Below are 17306 nucleotides of genomic sequence, written 5' to 3'. Positions count from 1 at the left end.
ATACACACACACTTTGCTGCCTTTCCATCCAATACAGAAACAATTATGTAGCAGCATAGAAACCCTATTATTTGACCCACATTCACAGAGCAAACTCCATGCACTTCAAGCTGTGACCCAAAATACATTTACTGTGTCAACTCATCAAACTGAAATCACCCTGTGTGACAACAACCCAAGAGAGCCTTTCGGTGGCCTGGTTATGGCTGGAAATAAAGAAGGCCACTTCCTTTTCTCTTTTAGGCTAGTGCACAGCGACCACCTGATAGTATGAAGCTTTTTTTTTTTTTTTTAATCAGTATGATGCTTTCAACACTTAAATTTGCTGTGGAGGGACCTATCAATAATTGCTAAGATCTGCATCAGAAAACAGACCTGGCGCACAATGAAAGACTCCACAAGAAGGTCTCAAAGACAGAGTTCTTTGCAACGCTCTGTTTATTAAAAATATATGTCTCCTTGGAAGAAACACTGGTAACCAACTAGTGTTGTCATGATCGATTCGATACTGTCAGCTATGCCATGGAGTACAGCAGCTTTTTCTCCATGTGACTTGATGAGAGGGAGACAGGCTATTAGAAAAAAAGACGAGACAGGAACCGACCGTGTGTCTAGCATCTTAAGCACTTTTGTTTCACTTACTCCACTTCTCCAGAGACTGATGCCTACAGCCCCTGGAGCAGGACCAGCGGGGCAGGGCGCTGGATGCTGAACAGGGATCCACGGCCAAAGTTCGCTCCTTTAGGGCAGGTCCCGTTGGCAGCAGAATCCTTCCTCCGCTCCCCTGTGCTAGCAGCAGCATCTCTTCCGCAGCACTGCTTTCAGTCCCAGGAGGCTGCTCAGTCCCTGCAGGGCTCCTCGAGGCAGGGCGAGGAAGGACAGCTTCTCACCAGAGCACCTGTACAATCTCACAGCAGTTCTGAACACTGCGTGCTGTGCGCCGCCTGACACACCGGTAAGCGTTACCGTCGGGGAAGGGGACTGGCACCCAGTGCGTTCACTTACCCCCGTACAAAAGGGCGAGGGAGAATGGGCCAAGACTTACCTGCTTACGCTCGCGGTGACTGCCTTTGTTCTGGTGCATGGGGCTGTGCCTGAGAAACAGCACTGGCAAGGTCTTTGTAAGGACAGAGGGCTCTTCTACCTTATTTCTATGAGTACCTGGAAAAGCAGCTCAAGCTCAGAGGCTGTGTGAGTTTCCCCACAGCCTGACACAGGGCTCGCTTCCCACAGTGCAGCCCCACCCCAAGGCAAAGGCCAAAGTTTCCTCCAGGTTGGACACTTCTGCATTTTGGGCCAGCTGTCTCAGCGCTTGCAGCTGCCTCATACGCAAACTCGCAGCGCACCGAGACCAGCGCAGAGCTGCATCACCCCGGCCCCACAGAGCTGTGGGCACAGGGCACCCAGAACAGCTTCCCAAGGTGAACTTGAGAGAGGGAGTAGAGCCCAATTTCAGTTGGAGGATTCGTGCAGAGATGCCAGGGGCAGAACCAGGCGAGGTGAGCGCTCCCTTCCCTGCCTCTCCCAGCTCGCAGTGCAGGGAGCACGGCCCTTCCTCCGGCAAGGCCACCGCCGCACGCACAGGAAGCAGAGCAGTGAATTTGGCACGCAGGGAGGGAGGGAGGGAGGTTTTCTGTTGCTGCTCAGCTGTTACTGATCTGGAAAAGCGTGAGCGTCCATCCAAGGCACAGCCGGGGGCTTTTCCTGTCAGTGGCTAATGCCAGCGTGCTGCCACAAGCCAGAAGGGATCACTGCACCTGTGACCGCAGGTACAGCGCCAGCCCGCTCTCCCAGGTTTTCCACAGCAACACAGGACAGCAAGTACATTTGTTTCATGTGGCTGGTAGAGTATTTCCTAACTGAACACCGCAGGTCTAGATTCTATTTACAATAGAGCCAGCTTAAAAAATAAGTTAAAAAACTGGATTTTATACCCGTTCAGTTCATTATTAACAAGAGAAAAAAAATGGAATAATGAAAAAAAAAAAGCCAACACAGCAACACAATATGGTTTTGGTTTAACATCAGCTTAAAAAAATAGAACCAAAAGGAAACCTCTCATGCAAACACGTACGGTGGTGTGTAAAACAATGTGCAATTTAATATGTAGCATCATCCATTCTCTTGCTCTGCAGCCTCCTGCTCAGTCAATGCCTCCCAGCCTCACCCAGCTCCGTGGCCGCTGCTCCTTGCTGGGTCACTCCGGACCCCTGGTCCCTTCCGCAGACACAGCGTCCCAGTCTCTGCTCTGCTCACAGGCCTGGCGTGGCTGGCAGGAGGCTGGCGCGGACGGGAGACGCTCCCAAAGCGCGTGGTACCGGCTTCATCTCTTCCTGCCCAAGTGGACTCCCTATGCCCAGCGGCTGGGACAAAGAAACTGAAAGATCCTTGCAGTAATACAGTACCTTTTAAGAGGTCCCTCAGGTTTCCTAGTCCACACACACATACATATATATAATATATATATAATATCTTTCTCTATATTATATATAAATTACATATACAGATAAATAAAATGCCTTCTGCTGCCTTTCTGTCGCACTGTTCAGAGCTGCTAGACAGTCACACTTGGAAAAATGCCCCTGGAGCTCTGATACCAGCTCATGTTCTCAGAGTCCGCTGTTTCACTTGTTTCTTACATTAGTCCTTAGCCGCCTCCTCCCATCTTGATTCTTGGTTTAGTTAATAATAATAATAATAATAATAATAAAAAACAACTCTTGAATGGGTTCTCGTCTGTCTCTAATGGAGCAGTGGGAAGGTCCATGCAGGAATGGTAGGAACAGTCACGTGATGAATGAGATCAGTTCATCCCAACAAAAGAAACAGGACTAGAAAACTCAATTTTGCGACGATCTAAAAAAGGGGGCAGGAATAGTTTTCATATCCTCCCCCTTGGGGCAGAGGGCTCGGGTGGGGTGGGATTTCAGAGGTCTTCTGCTCACGGGGAAGCAGGTGGGGGTCATCTTCAGAGTTTCTCTGGGGACGGGACCCAGATGTAGTGCCCGGACTGGTCCTCAATGATCTGTTTGATTTTGCTGTAAATCTCTTCAAGAGAGTCTCCTTGTACGATGGCTGAAAGAGGAGAGAACAAGGAAGACCCTGAGCGTGGGGCAGCGCTGCGCCTTCCCGGCCGTGAGCTATGGGAAAGGCCTTCACTCCAAGGGGCCGGGACAGCGCAGCCAACAACCGGCACAGCCTGCGTCAAAGGAGCCGTAACAGGCACGCGGTGACACAGAGGGTTAAACCAGCGTGTCCAAGGGGATTAGCGAGAGATCGCGCTGATCCCACGCCGGCACAGCTACTTGCGCGTGTGAAGCGCCAGCCGGGCTCTCCACAAGGGCTGCTAATCAGCTTTGCGAACCGTGTCACACAGCCGCGCTGAGGCTCTGGGCAGCTGGCCGAGGCACGGCGGCGCAGGGCAGGGTGTGAACTCGCAGCAGCACAGCGGCTGGGCCGCAGTCATTGCCCCCGCACGCTCCCCTTCTCCGCTGCGATGCGCGGGAGGAGCCTCGCTCGGATTATCCGGCGCGCACCGGGCGCATACCCTGAGGTGCTGGATTTGTCCATCCAGTCTGGTCTCCTGCTGAGGACTCCTCGTGTTTGTTACTTCCTCTACTTCGGGATGGGAACTGCAGCACTGTCGTGCTGGAAAAGGCCAGCTTACGTGTGTTGCTCCCAGCAGTAATGCTTTCCCAAAGACCAGCTGCAGTCTTGCTGCTTACCACGGATGCAACGCTAAGAACTTCACCGTGTTCCCTACGTCAGGAGGGGAAGATGTGCACGGGGGGCCAGCGCTTTCTGGTAACTCTGCCTACCTCTGCAGCCAAGCCAGGGCTGTCCTCCAGTGTCTCTGTTCCCTAATTATAAGTTCCTGGCACAGAACTTCCTACTGCCTCCAACTTACTGCCTATTACTGACTTCTTTCAACTGGGCTGGGTTTCAGCCAAGAGCATTCCTTCCTCAGGTCAACTGCAAGCTTACTGTCCACGTGAGGCTGCACGACGGCACGCTGAGGGTTTGGCAAAACTCCGGTGTGCGTTTCCTTTGTGTTGCTCCTGGAAGAGCAGCCTGCAGCTCTGGAAGTGCTCCCCAAGAAAGGGGTTCTGGGGAAGGCTTTTATGCTGACATTTGCTCAGCAGAGATCCATTTTTGGAAAATGTTCTGCCTGTGATTTCTCATGGTAACTGTTAGGTGGGTAACGCAGTATTTGACAGGGTTATCATTCCTCAGCTTTAGAGGAAACAGCTACCACAATGGAGAAAAGAAGGAAGACCAGATCCTCTGCCCCTTTGCCTGCCCATGATTTTCCAGAATTAACCACATGCTACAAACATTAGTTCCTTAATGCACTAGGATGCCTTTGTCATGAGCAGCTCATCCCTGCAAGCACAAACTACCAGGCAGCCCCTGACTTTCAAAAAAGACTACTTAGGAAGTCAGCCAAACTTCCAGTCCTTTTTGGAAGATGTTTTGTAATAACTCTGGACAGTCTCCACCGTTTAGGTCACTAATTCTTATATTTCCTCTTTAAAAGGACTCTGTTCTCTTTTTGAAAATGCTCCCCTCTCCCCAGTGTAAGGAGTTTTATTTCCTGCAGCCTTATAGCACCTTGAATCTACGTTGTGCTTCCCCTAGCTGTGTGGATTTTTTTTTTAATTACTATTACTAAAGTTGGTGATAGGCTTTCACAAACTCAGAAAATCTTGCCTGACAACTCCTCTCCTCTAGAGCTGGTTTACTCTTATCCGCTGATCTCTGAACAGTCCCTTCGCACAGCCATGCTGGCAGAGCGCCATCTCTTTTTGCTTTGATGAAGCTGGACATTTTCTCATGACCCTGCAGTAAGACAGTGCTGGCAGAGGTCACAGCTGCCAGCTAGAAAATATTAAATCAGACACAAACCTACTCGGGACACTCACCTGTAAAATACTCTCCAAATTCTTGCTCGAGTTTCATGGCTTTGTCAAAGACCTTGTTGGCCTGTTCGTATGTCTGTCTCCGGTTCATCTCCCTGTCGCGCACAAAAAATAGAAACTTAGCTCTCTTTCTTAGCAACGAACAAAAGCAAAAATATCCCACAGACACAGGGTGCCTGGGAAGCCTCCGCACATCAGAAATGGAAGCTGCATGAGACCCAGTTCACAAAGGCAAGAACCTTCCCCACACACTCTTTATTGCCTTGGCAGTTCACCCCCAACTTCCAACAGTGAAGTTCTTCCCACTGCACCATAACACAGAAATGCATGGAAGTCCAGGCAATCCTCTAAATTTGCAAGACCACTGCAAAAAATCTCCTTGCTTTTCCAAAGCCCATCGCCACCCTCCTTGCCTAGGTTCCCTCATGTTCATACAATACCAGAATTAACAATTCTACTGCTGGTGGCTTGAGAAGGGGTTTTCCCAGTCCCCTTGGTACCAGCAGAGTCTCTTCTGACCTTAAAGTCCATCTCTAGCTACAGAATTTCCTCACAGATAACATTCTCTGTCGATGCTTGGAAGATTTGCAAGCACAGATCTCACACCCCTCCCACGGCCACGAGCAGCAGAAGGTTCCCCTGAGGGGCACAGGAAACGTCTCCTCCAGCTGTGATCCATCACTCTGGGCTATCAGCAGCTCTCCTGGCTGGTCTCAGGGCCCAGGTGAGCAGGTTACATCAGACATATTTGTGAGCATTTTTACACTGCCCACAGAAAATCCCCTGGTGCAAACAAAGGGCTTTAAGCCACAGCAATACACGGAGACTGGATGCACCACGGCATTAGACCCACTGTGGATGTGGAAAAACACCGCAGAGACAGTAATGGGCCCAGCTCCTCTTAAGGAAAAGTTCAGCACCAGCAACCACCTCTGCTGCTTTCCAAAAAGTAGAGGCAGCAGAAATACGAACCCCTGACTTGCCAGGGCTGCTCACCCCAGAGAGGCAATAGGAGATGTCATTACACTTACATGAGAGCTTCGATGGATTTTGGTTTGATAAAAATGGCAATGGGATAAAGTTGTGCTTGTTGCAACCTCTTGATAGCATTGCCAGATACGTCCAGGATGCAGTGTTTCCCCTGGAAAGGAGACGATCAGGATCAGACCTACCCACACAGTCTGCTCTGTGCAGAAAACAGCTTGCTCATACAGACACGCTTACAAAAGAGAGGAGCCACAGAGATGAAGCACCAGTCCCGAGACACAGGCCAACTCCCAATGCCCTTACATTCCCATCTGCTTAGGGCAGGACAGCAGCAATGTGAGGGGACTGATTTTTTCTCTGAACGCTTGAAAAGCTGTTCACAAGTCATCAGTACACCCCAGCAGTCCTGCACAGGAAACATTTCGGCTCCTCTGAGAGCAGCCGGGCACCTTTGCCCTGTGAACTCCTGAACGTGAGCTGGGCTTTTGGGTGGAGTTTGGCTGAAGGAGACCAGACACCAAGGTGGGGTAACACGGTTGAGAAAAGCAGCTACGTGGTTTGGCAGGACTGCAGAGGGAGCAGAAGCTCATTCCACACTTACTTGATGGGTCACAGCCCTTCCTTAGGACCACGGGGAGAGGAAGAGCACTGCTGGCCGTGTCTGGGGTTGGGCCAGCCCCCGCCTGGCGCAGTGACAGCCCCGGCCCCAGGAATGCTCACCCCTTCACACTCACCCTCTCCGCGACCGCCCGCACCGACTGGATGCTGGTCCCGTAGAGATTGTCATTGAACTGCCCAGCCTCTATGAACTTATTGTCCTGAATATCCTTCTCCATTTGTTCTCGGGATACGACGAAATGGTAGTCTTGTCCATCCACCTCGTTCTCGCGCCGAGGCCTGGTGGTGTCTGGAGGAGAGCAGGCCTCAGGGGCGACCCCAGAGAGACCCACACCAAACCTGCGCGTCCCCACAGCCCTCCTCCTCCTCCTCCTCCTCACGCCCGGACCCGCGGGTCACCGAGCCCCCACCCTCCCCTCCCTGCAGCAAGGCCCAAGCACCTGCTGGGACTTACGTGGCACACAGGAACCAAACTTGTGTGGGAATTCAGAGATGAGGTCATCGTTAACTCGGTCCTTCGTCGGCCCCAGGATGATCACTGGCCTCGCATAGTGAACTGCGAACAAAAGCCACGTTGTGAGACCAAGCCTGCACTCCAGGAAGCCCTGTGCAAGTTTATCTCCTCCTGGATGTGTTCAAAATCTTTCTCGTCTGACCCAGATGAGCTGTGTGGGCAGGCAAAATGCTGCCGTGAATGCCTGCATCTCCACCCCCCTGCCAGCATGAGGCCGGCCCAGGGGAAGGAGCTGCCCCGGGGGAGCAGGCGCCCGCCCGCACGCTGGGGAAGGTGCCGAGGGTCTCACGGGTCGCAGACCAGCAAAGCTGCTGCACTGCCGGGGGCATGAAGCAGACAACCAGGACATCTGGAGATGTGAGCTAGAGGGCTGTAAGAGTCTGATCCCGCTCCTGGCAAGGACAGGCTGCTGAGGCAGGGACTAGAACAGAATCATCGAATGTCCTGCATTGGAAGGGACCCACAGGATCATCGAGTCCAACTCCTGGCTCCACAAAGGGCCACCCCAAAACCAAACCCTACATCTGAGAGCGTTGTCCAAACACTTCTTGAACTCCAGCAGGCCTGGGGCTGCGACCACTGCCCTGGGGAGCCTGTCCCAGTGCCCGACCACCCTCTCCATGAAGAACCTTTCCCTAACACCCAGCCTGACCCTCCCCTGTCCCACTGGGGCAGGCAAGGAGATTGTCCCAGCTACCCACACACAGCGCAGCTGTGACCACAGGCTTTGATGCCCGTGCCCAAGCAGGACAGCTCAGCCCCAGCACTTACTTTCTTGCCGTGTCACCGGTTCGTATGACAGGATAGTGTCCTCTTGTCCTTCTGAAACAGAGCCAAGGAGAGGCACGTGAGCACCAGCAGCTTTCCGACCCCAGCCACCTCAGACCCTGGGGACAGGCTCTCACGCCCATCCAGTAATCAGCCCTTTATTCGCGTTAATTATTCACGTATCAGTTCTGGGGTTGGCCTCCTCTTTCCCTCCCCTCCACTGCACGCTTGGACTTGGGTGGGCACGGCCAGTGGGTGTGCTGCAGGTATTCAGAGGACCTGCTAGGGCTAACGGGAGCGTTGGCTGCAGCTGGACCCGAATGCTCTTGCACAGGCTCGGGCTCTGGGAGCCACTCGTGCTTCAGACCCAGCACCTGGCCATTGCTTCCCGCAGCATGCCCTGAAGACAGGTCCTCTGTGGGCTGGGAAATCCACCACGGAGTCTGCACGGCCAGGGGAGCCCGGGGAACCAGCCAGGCTTGCTCCTGACCCCTGGGAAGGGAGCTGGCCACAGCATCTTGGTGTCACCAGCAGGAAGGACCGGCCTCCGAACAGAAACACCACCGGGACGAGACGAGAGCGCACACACACACACGGAGGTGAGACAGCGGGAGAGACGCACACTTACTGGAACTGCTCTCGCTGTCACTGGTGTTTGATGTCACGCCCTCTGCAAAGCAACCAGAGAGACCCCCTTGAGACCGAGCGCTCGCCAAGGGCGCGAGAGCTGTCACCCGGCACTAGTGACGGAGGGCAGGGGGCCAGGCGGCACCGGCATCACGGAGAATACAGGTCCTGGCGCCCGCCGGGCGGGTGGGCTGGGAGCGGGGTGCCAAGGCAGGAGGGCATCTCTCGCCCTTTGTCGCTCTCAGGGGGAAAGGGGGGACGTGCAGGGGGAACCTCTTTCGCTTGGCTACTCTGGAGGGATGGGAGAAGGAGCCAGGAGCGGGGCTGAGGGGCAGGGCTGGCCCAGGCGCGGGAGGGAGCGGGTGCAGCATGCACACGGAGGGCGGGGGACAGGGGAGCCTGCCTGCGGGGACAGGGCTGGGACTCACAGAGACAAGACAGGGACAGGATGGGACAGAGTTCGGGGCTTTGCTTGCTTAGGTTGATCCCAGTGCTGTGACCTCCCCGCAGAGGCTGGCGGCTGCCCTGCTGCTGCCTGTCCCCAGCCCCACAGGGGCTTTGGGAACGCAGTGAGCGGGAGCTCCGGCACAGCAGGGAGAGCCGAGGAGCTGTTGTTGTGGAGCTCTGAGTACACAGGCAACCATATACCTCCAGAGGAAGGCAGCAAGATGCTTTCACCTGCCCCTGAGGGAAGCTGGCTTGGGGACAGCCACCTCCCCACCGGCAGCCAGCGGCTCCAGGGCTCCAAGAACGGAGCAGAGCCAGCAACCAGCCCGGCTGGGCGCAGGGGAGGAGGCACAGCTCCACCTGGGTGCCGCGGGCAGTCCCCTCACATGTGCTTAGGGCACGGCAGAAATCCCCAAGCAAACTCCCCGTCCCCTCTCCCGTGCAGCAGGCAGCACCTCCGAAAGCCCAGGACCCTCCGCTGGGAGAGGCAGCAAGCCCGCGGGGTTCCTCGTGCCCTGCACCCAGAGAAGCACGAACGCCCCGGCCGCAGCCCGGCCTCCCCCAGGCACCACCAGGCATGCCAGCAACGGAAAGTGAAGGATGCGCATTGAAATTCGACTTACTCAGGTTCTTTGCTCCATAATAATCGTCACTTAACCCAGGGAAGTCCTGATTTCACAGACAGCGAGAAGTGGGAGAGGGGGGAGAGGAGAGCGCGGGAGAGGGGCGGTCAGAGAGAGGGGAGAAGAAGACAGAGCCAGATGAGCATTAGTGACAGGAGTGCAGAACGGCCCAGAGCTGCAACTGCAAGTGAGGTTAAGAAACGTTTCTCGGAGATGACACGGGCAGCCGAGTGCCGACATCTCACCTCGTGCTGCCGACCCCCCCCCAGCACACCTCGCACCCAGCCGGGTGCGCCCACGCTGCCCCCGCAGCCCCAGAGGCCACCGAGGGCCCCTCGCTCTGCTGCACCGGGGCTCGGGAGGGAAGCGTGGCCAGGGCAGAGCTGCTGGCAAGCAGCTCCGAGGCATTTATCTGATGCCCCGCTTGTTTTTTTGCATGAGGTACAGAAGATCTGCCTCCCCATAGCCTCTCTAGAGGGGAAAAGCACACTGCTGTACCTCTAGCGGCACGGCAGGGGGACAGATTTTTTCCTACCTGTGCGTTAGCTGCCCATGCCCCAGGACTTGCCCGGGCTGTGAAAACCAGGGGGAAAGGACCCCCCCGCTGCAAGCAGCGCGCCGGGACAGGCAGTGCAGCAGAGCGTGGCAAGGGAGCTGGCTGCAGGCTTCTCTGACGTGGGCTAGCAAACAGCAGAGCCTGCCCCGTGCCCGTGCCGTATGTCCCTGCGCCGCAGGGCCGGCTGAGAGCAGCACCTCAACAACCTTCAGCTGCAGGCACCGCGCTGACCTGAGCCGGGGGGGCTGCGACATGGCAGCCATGGTCTGCCAGCACCCCTGCTCGCCACCACCTCCTCCCCACACCTTCCCGGGTCCTGCTGCTCAGCCACCTCCGGCACAGCAGCACGGGGTGCCTGCACCCCGCCACAAAGCAAGGGGAGCCGGGAGGGAAAGAGCTTCCTACGGCTGAGCCTGCCCGCTGCAGGCAGGTCTGTTTGATCACAGAGATTTTCCAGCTAGCTACAGGCAGGGGGTCTGCTGTGAGCCCAGCCGCACGCTCTGCTGGTTCCTGGACACACAGACTTAGGCCACCACTGCCATCAGGCTGGGTGCTGAGGGCACCGACGCCCGCTGGCAGCCTGGCTGAGGGACACGGAGCCTGGCTCCAGCCACCCGCCTCTGCATCCAGCCCAGGAGAGCAGCCGGAGGGGATGCACTCACTGCGCTGGCACCTGGGCACGGGCACCGCTCTGCCTTGCCCACCTCCTCTGCTCAAAGCTGCAAGGACTGCAGCTCTCTCCGTGGACGCTCGCTGAAGGAGCGGATGCAATTTAGCATCTGGAAAGAGGAGGAGCTGGGTTCGGTGAGCAGCTGTGCCCGGCAAGGGCAGGCTGTTCTGTCCTTGCACTGGAGGGTGGGGAACGAGCCCTTCCCAGACGTGTGCTCGGTGCAGGAGGAGCTCTGTGCTCGGCAGCTGCCTCTCAGCTGCTCTGCACCAGCCAGCTTTCCCCGTGCTCCAGGCCCCAGCGTTCCTGATGTCAGGATTTTGGGGCAATAACCTGAACGCTCTGCCATAGGAAAGAGCAGCTCTCAAGCCTGGAGGTGTCCCCAGCTTACACCCCCCTTCTCCCACCCTCCTCAACACCCGGGATGTGTCTGTGCACAGCCCGGCCTGCAGGGAGCAAGCAGCGGCAGGAGCCGCAGCACGGCCTGCCCTCGCTGGGAGCCCCGGGGCCCAGGTGAGAGCTGGGTATTCCCCAAAATTTGGAGCCAGCTACCGAAGACGTGCCTCAGCCGCTGCGTGTGGGCAGCGCCTCTGCCAGCGAGGGCACGCGTCCCTCACGCCCACGGGGTTTCACCCCCCTGGAAGGGCTTTGAGGCTGTCAGGAATGCATAGCCCACAGTCACTTCTACAGGAGGCAGGAAGCACAGGCAGGGCATCGCCAGCCCCTAACAGGACAGGAGACAAGCTTCTGCACAGCCCAGCCGGCCCCTTGCTCTGGGAGGGGAGCAGCCCTTGGCAGGCAGAGGGAGGGAGCAGAGCCTACAGCACATGGGAGAGAGCAGGAGGAGGCAGAGCGGAGATTGAGGCGAGTGTAAAGTTGTGAAAGGATGAAGACATCAAACATGAGAGAGAGAAAGAGAGAGCCAGACCGTGCACAGAGACACGGCCAGGGGCAGCCGGACTTGCAGCAGCTGGGAGAGCCTGCCCGTGCACAGTCTCGTGGCTGGGACTTCAGTGGGTGCAAAGGGACGAGAAATTCAGCGGTGAGGTCCCTCATCCGCGTGGCATTTGCCCCAAGCGCTACAGAAGCTGCTGCTTTTATCTCCAGCTCGGACTGTTCCCTAGCTGACGGCATGACTGAAGGGCACAGAACCTGATCCAAGCCCCATGCAGCCACCGAGGGGAAGGCCGGACAAGGTGTCAACACTTCTCCCACCAGCATTCAGCAAGGGGGAAGGTGCCTCGTCCCCACGCCTCCTGAGGGAGGGAAGCTGCTCCTTGGGTCAAATCTGTGCCTGACTGTGGCTGGGAGGAAACCTGCCAGTACTGCAGGACACGGACCTGGCCTCTGCCTGCCTCGCAGGAACAGCGCTGTTTGGCCAATGCAGGCAGGTGCCAGGCTCAGTGGTTACAGAAAAGTGCCAAATCTCTCCTCCCCGAGGCAGGAGAGGGGCCGGGGGGGATCGCACGCTTGCCCTCTCTGGCCAGCTGCTACTTACGTTCCTGTCCGCTGCTCTCCTGGGCCAGGTTCTCTTTGCTCTTGTAAAATGGAAACTTTCGAGAGAGGCGGAAACTCTTTTTACGTTTCGTTTTGATCGACTGTGAAGAACATGGAGATGGAAGGGAGGACAGAAAAAACAATGGTGTTTAATGCATGCAAGGAAAATTAAAATGAAGAGACAATGAGGAGCTGTGTCAGGGCGGTTACCCTTAAATGAAATCATGGAGATTACATGAAAACTGTAATGCAGGAAAAAAATTAAGTGCAGAGAAAAAATGTGTTTTAGGGATGTTGGGAAGCTGATGAGCCAACGAGCAGTTTTGCAGGAGGAGCAAGGCCGTTCTCCCTGCCTCGTCCGATCGCTCAAGCGCTCCGTGTGAGGGAAGCTATGTTCTCCTGCACCAGCTGCCTGCAGTCAGCTCCCAGCCACCAGTGCTCTGCCCAGGCCACAGGGGGATGTGCTCCGCTCCCTCACCACTGCTACCACAACGGGTGTCCTTCACCAGCGCTGTCACATCTGCCCAGGCTCCTCCGCTCACCCCCCTGCTGTCGAGGGGACCCGTGCTGGGCCGAGCCAGGTGGACGCGTGCCTGAGGAATCTGAGTCCAATCGCGCTGCTCTTTCCATTGGGTTGCTCCAGCTGCTGCTGGTGGGAACACGGCGCTGGCTGCTCGCACTCATCCTGCCCCCGCTAGCTACCGGCTCAGCGCGCCCTCCTGAGCCCCAGCCCCAGCACTTACCCGGTTGGACTCTATCATGCCGGTCCTGGCGTGGAACTTCACCGTTTTCAACCGCGCTCTCTCCTTCTTCTCCACCCTGGTTGGAAGTTAAAAGAGGGAGATGCTGCTGGTCCTGCATATGGGCTGTCCCCACCAGGCCCAGCAGGCTTCCCCTTGGCTGCCAGGCTGCCCATAGCACCCGTGGGTGGTGGGCCCTCTCACAAACGGGAGCTCCTCTCCTTGGAGGGATGGAGGTGGCATCAGCCCAGATTCTGATCAGGACCAGGGCAGGCTGAAAACCACACCCAAGGCCTACAGAGGGAACAAACCAGCCTTCCTGCGAGGAGGATGGAGGACAGAGGAGACGGGGCACGTGCATTGAAGAACTCCCCCTTGACTCCAGGGACGCCAAAGGCTGGCTTCGCTCTTGAGCACCAGGGTGGGTGCTACCAGGGGCACTGCAGAGGCAGCAGGGTCGGGCTCTGCTCAAATCTCACAGCGCCCTTAACGCCACGCAGACACGGAGGGGCTGATGGGCTCCTGGTGCTGAGACCACAAGGTGCACCACAGGGCACGGCCCCCAGCAGGGCCCCAAGGGCTGCAAGGCTCACGGAGCAGGCCCCGAGGCCTGGGGGGCCTATGCCCCGTGTGTGACAGCTCCTGCTGATGGGCACTCACCTCTTCTTGCTGGGGATGACCCCGATCTGCTCGCTCTCGCCATGGGGTGTCACGAGCCTGGCTTGCCACCACTCATCATCAGAGGCATTGATGACGTGCAGGATGTCCCCGTAGGAGAAGCTGAGCCCCTGGCTGGGCAAGCAACTGTCCCGGGTCCGGTCATAGTCAAACAGAGCTCTGCAAAGGAACAGAGAGGAGTGAAACCTTCCTCTACCGAGCCTAGCAGCATCAAGGGCCACAAACAAGCACCTGCACTGCAGGTCTCCAAGGGCACTGCCACCCTCACACCTCCGAGGGTTTAAAACCAAACTTTTGGGACAGCTTCTGCTGCAGTTGACCGTGCTGTGCAGCTACCAGCACACCCTTCTAGCCCAGGGTGAGGTGCTCAACACGAACCCCCCAGTGCGCAACACAGAAACAGCAGTCCTGGACCAACAAACTAGCTCTTGACTTTAGTTGCAAGAGGCACACAAACCACAGAAACGCTGAAGAAGGCTGTGGTTAGAAAGCAGGTAGACAGTCATTCAAAGCTCAGCGGCCTCAAGAATACGACAGCGCATACGTGGTACCCCAGGGTGAACTTTCAAAAAGCCCCCCCTGCTCCCCTTCACCCTATAACCCTACCGTGCCCCCACCAGCCACCCGTCCCCAGGGCCCTGCCTTATGACACCCTCCCAGCCCAGACGGGCACGGAGAAGGCACCTCCCGCCCCGCTGCCCATCAGGAAAACAGCACAGGAGGAAAAACCCAGCCGCCCACTCATCTCCGGGGGTGAGCTGGGTCTCACCCCCCCGCACCCTTGCTCAGGAGCAAAGCCACGGGCCGGCAGTCTGCCCGTGCAGCGGGGAGCAGAGCGTCTGCCCTGTTCCTCTGCCACGACCAGGAAGGCTGGGGAGGTAGATAGGATATAACCCTGCCCTGCTGCCGGCGAGCAGTCACACAGAAGACGACTGCAGGGCATGCGGAGCGTTCACTTTTATTTACGTACACGGGCACTTTATTCCAGAGGCTGAGAATTATGAATGCATCTCAATGTTTATCTGCTCCTACAGCTGTTCCTTTTCAGACTTGTAAATACTTCCTTTACGGACAAATTTTTAATTTACGACAGAGAAGCTTTATCTTCAATATTCTTCAACTATCCAGCTACAGAAAAGATTATTTTTTATACTAAGGAAGAGGAGCACTAATGCTCTTCCTTTGCGAGTTATCACACACCCGTGCTGCAGCCCTTTGCCACAAGCTGCTTTCAGTGGCTTCCTAACTCTTTCTACTAATGTCAGATCTCAAACCAGATCTATTTTCCTCGGATGTGTCCATCCTGCAAGAAATGGAAACACATGAGCGGTCACGCAGAGCCCTGCTGCTGGCAGCCCCGTTTTTGCCCTCGTTCTTTCCACGTGGCAGGGTTTGGGGCACGGCCAGCACGGGTGCTTACTGCACCAGCAGCCTGGCTCAGCCAGCTGCCGGCCTCATCCAGGCAGAAAAGAAAGGGGAAAGCCACAAGAACAACCCCCCCCTGCCCTGCTCATCACCCCCTTCCACTACAAGGAACCCTAAGGGGGGTCCGAAGCGACACAGCGCAAGTGACATTGATATTCGAGCTGAATCCTTTTAACCGTGGCTCCATAAATAGTAAAAGCAACAGGCATGCTGTGCATCAGCCTCCTGCAGAGTTAGCTGCCTAGATAACGCTCTCAAAAATTGCTTCCCCGCTACATTTAACAAGACACCTCTCCTCGCCCAGCACGGCTGACAAGAGTCAGGGCAGGTCTCCCTCCCGGCGGTGGTTGGCAGCTCGGGATGAGCCGGGGCTCCTCTCACCAGGGAAGCAGACGGATGCATCAGTTCTTGCACCATCAGGAAAGCTGCCCCTGCTCCCAGCTTCTCCCACCTGTCGTGACTGGCTAAATCACCACGCGGAGTGGCTGCAGCTGCAGGGACAGCTACTGCCTGGTTTGCCTTTCACTAAGACGCCAAGATCGACCTCCTGCAGGACCTTATTTTTGGTGATGGTGTCGGTGCGCAAGCTAGGAAGAGCCAGATCATCTTCCAGCCCAGAGGGAGCCTTACCAAAGAAACTGCCCCTTCTGAACACGCCTGGACTTGGCGTCCCTAACGTTCCTCCCACCTCCCAAGCACCAGGCACAAGTGGGCAATAGCACCCGCCTGCACGAGAGCCAGTGAGTTCAAATACCAGATGTCATTTGCAAGGCCGCAAAAAAAGGATTTTGGCTGGATCAGCCCCAGAGGCAGCTCCAGCAATAGCCCCAGCCTCCAGCCGGGACAGGAACGACTGTGCGGCAGTCTCTCATGCAGCGACCTGAAGGCCTGATGAAGTCTCGTGTGCGAGTTCGCTCGGCCACCAAGCCACCCTCCTTTTCCCAGCTTGCTCAGGGCCGTGGCTCACCCGCTGTAGCCGGGAGGCCCTCGTGCTCAGTCCCGCAGGAGAACAGGAACGGAGGGCGGCCCCCAGGCACAGCACGTGGCACGCCGGAGCCGGCGGCGAAAACACTGCAGGGCCCTTCAGCTGGAGGCAAGCAGCCCTCACAGGCACCTGCTCCCTGCCAAGAGATAAGGCTGCCTGCGTGCCTGGCACGCCCCTGCCAGACCAGCGCCATTAGGAGCAAGGAGAGAGCGCAATTAGGAGGAAAGAGAGCGCGGAGAACTGGCCAGGCAGGTTCCCGAGCCAGCGCAGGCTTTGGGGCGCTCAGCCCGAGCCCTGTGCTCACTTTGCTGCACGGGGGCACCGACAGCACGCCCCGTGCACCTCTGCTGCCGCTGCCACCAGCTCCCGGCAAAGCCCCTGGGCTCACAGCGTCGTGCCACGGCCCCGGGGAGGGGGGAAAAAGGGGAGTTCAGGCAAGCAGAGCTGGGGGAAGAGGAGACGGCACCGGTGGGGTGCTCGAGAGCCGAGCCGCTGTGCTGCAGCCCCGCACCGTGCTCAGGGCAGCCCTGCCCCGCTCCTCCCAGCGCCCGCACGGGGAATTCGGCACCGGCGGCCCCAGTGCCAAGGTCAGGCGCAGAGAAGCCGGCAGGCTGCAGCCAAGCGCAGCAGGAAGAGCCCCGGGCAGGTACGAAGCAGAGGTCACCCAGGTGTCGCTGGCGGCAGGAGGGCCCCTGAGCTGACGGGTCACAGAAACGGGTCGCGCTGCCAGCCCCAGCAGGGTTCGTGCGAGGCCCACGCATGGGGCACAGCGGAGGCACGAGGCACCTTTTCCAGAGGGCCTCAGGAGCGTTTCCCCGAGGCGCCTCCGCTCCCATGGGGCCCATCCTCAGCTTGCACGGCAGCGCACACGTGAGGACCTGTGGGGCCGCAGCTCGCCAGGGCCTCGCTCCCCACGCTGGGCACAAAGCCGGCCCGAGCCCCTTCCCACCAGGCACGGCTCCAGGCTCCGAGGACTTTGCCCCGCAGGAACACGGTCCTGGCCCCAAAACACGACCCGAGCACCGCGGGGCCAGGAGCAGCCCCGGCAGCCGCAGGAAGGCAGGCGCTGCACGGGGAGGTGGCGTGCCCGGCCCCGGGCCCCGCTGACGGGGCGCACCGCGGCCTCGCTGGGCTGACTCAAGCAGTTTGGTAGCAGGTCCCGTAATTGATGTCCTGTCCACAACACAGCAGCTCAGCCGGTTTCAGGGAACCTGCGCTCGAAACCACCCCGCCCAGAAGGGCTGGGGCAGCCCTG

General features: G+C 57.5%; 1 protein-coding gene across 15 annotated transcripts in view; it reads right to left on the bottom strand.

Moving 5' to 3' along the window:
- Window positions 1-420: 420 nt before the first annotated feature.
- DLG3 (discs large MAGUK scaffold protein 3) overlaps window positions 421-17306 on the bottom strand; it is a 77018-nt gene continuing 60132 nt past the window's right edge. For 5 of the 15 annotated variants that reach the window (XM_080554532.1, XM_080554524.1, XM_080554531.1 and 2 more), the window contains 12 exons: window positions 13624-13800; window positions 12967-13042; window positions 12766-12872; window positions 12225-12324; window positions 9504-9549; window positions 8435-8476; window positions 7810-7860; window positions 6979-7080; window positions 6641-6813; window positions 5951-6060; window positions 4923-5014; window positions 421-3075 (listed from right to left, as the gene is read on the bottom strand). In XM_080554532.1, coding sequence (XP_080410658.1) covers window positions 2969-3075; window positions 4923-5014; window positions 5951-6060; window positions 6641-6813; window positions 6979-7080; window positions 7810-7860; window positions 8435-8476; window positions 9504-9549; window positions 12225-12324; window positions 12766-12872; window positions 12967-13042; window positions 13624-13800 — 1183 coding nt within the window. In that variant the 3' untranslated portion in view covers window positions 421-2968. The remainder of the gene's footprint in view (window positions 3076-4922; window positions 5015-5950; window positions 6061-6640; window positions 6814-6978; window positions 7081-7809; window positions 7861-8434; window positions 8477-9503; window positions 9550-12224; window positions 12325-12765; window positions 12873-12966; window positions 13043-13623; window positions 13801-17306) is intronic. The other 10 variants (XM_080554536.1, XM_080554533.1, XM_080554528.1 and 7 more) reach the window with 5 other exon arrangements.

This window comes from Anser brachyrhynchus (assembly GCF_964034855.1).
Source record: "Anser brachyrhynchus genome assembly, chromosome: 13".
In the NCBI taxonomy this organism is placed as follows: Eukaryota; Metazoa; Chordata; class Aves; order Anseriformes; family Anatidae; genus Anser; species Anser brachyrhynchus.
This window is presented reverse-complemented; position numbering and strand designations above follow the sequence as displayed.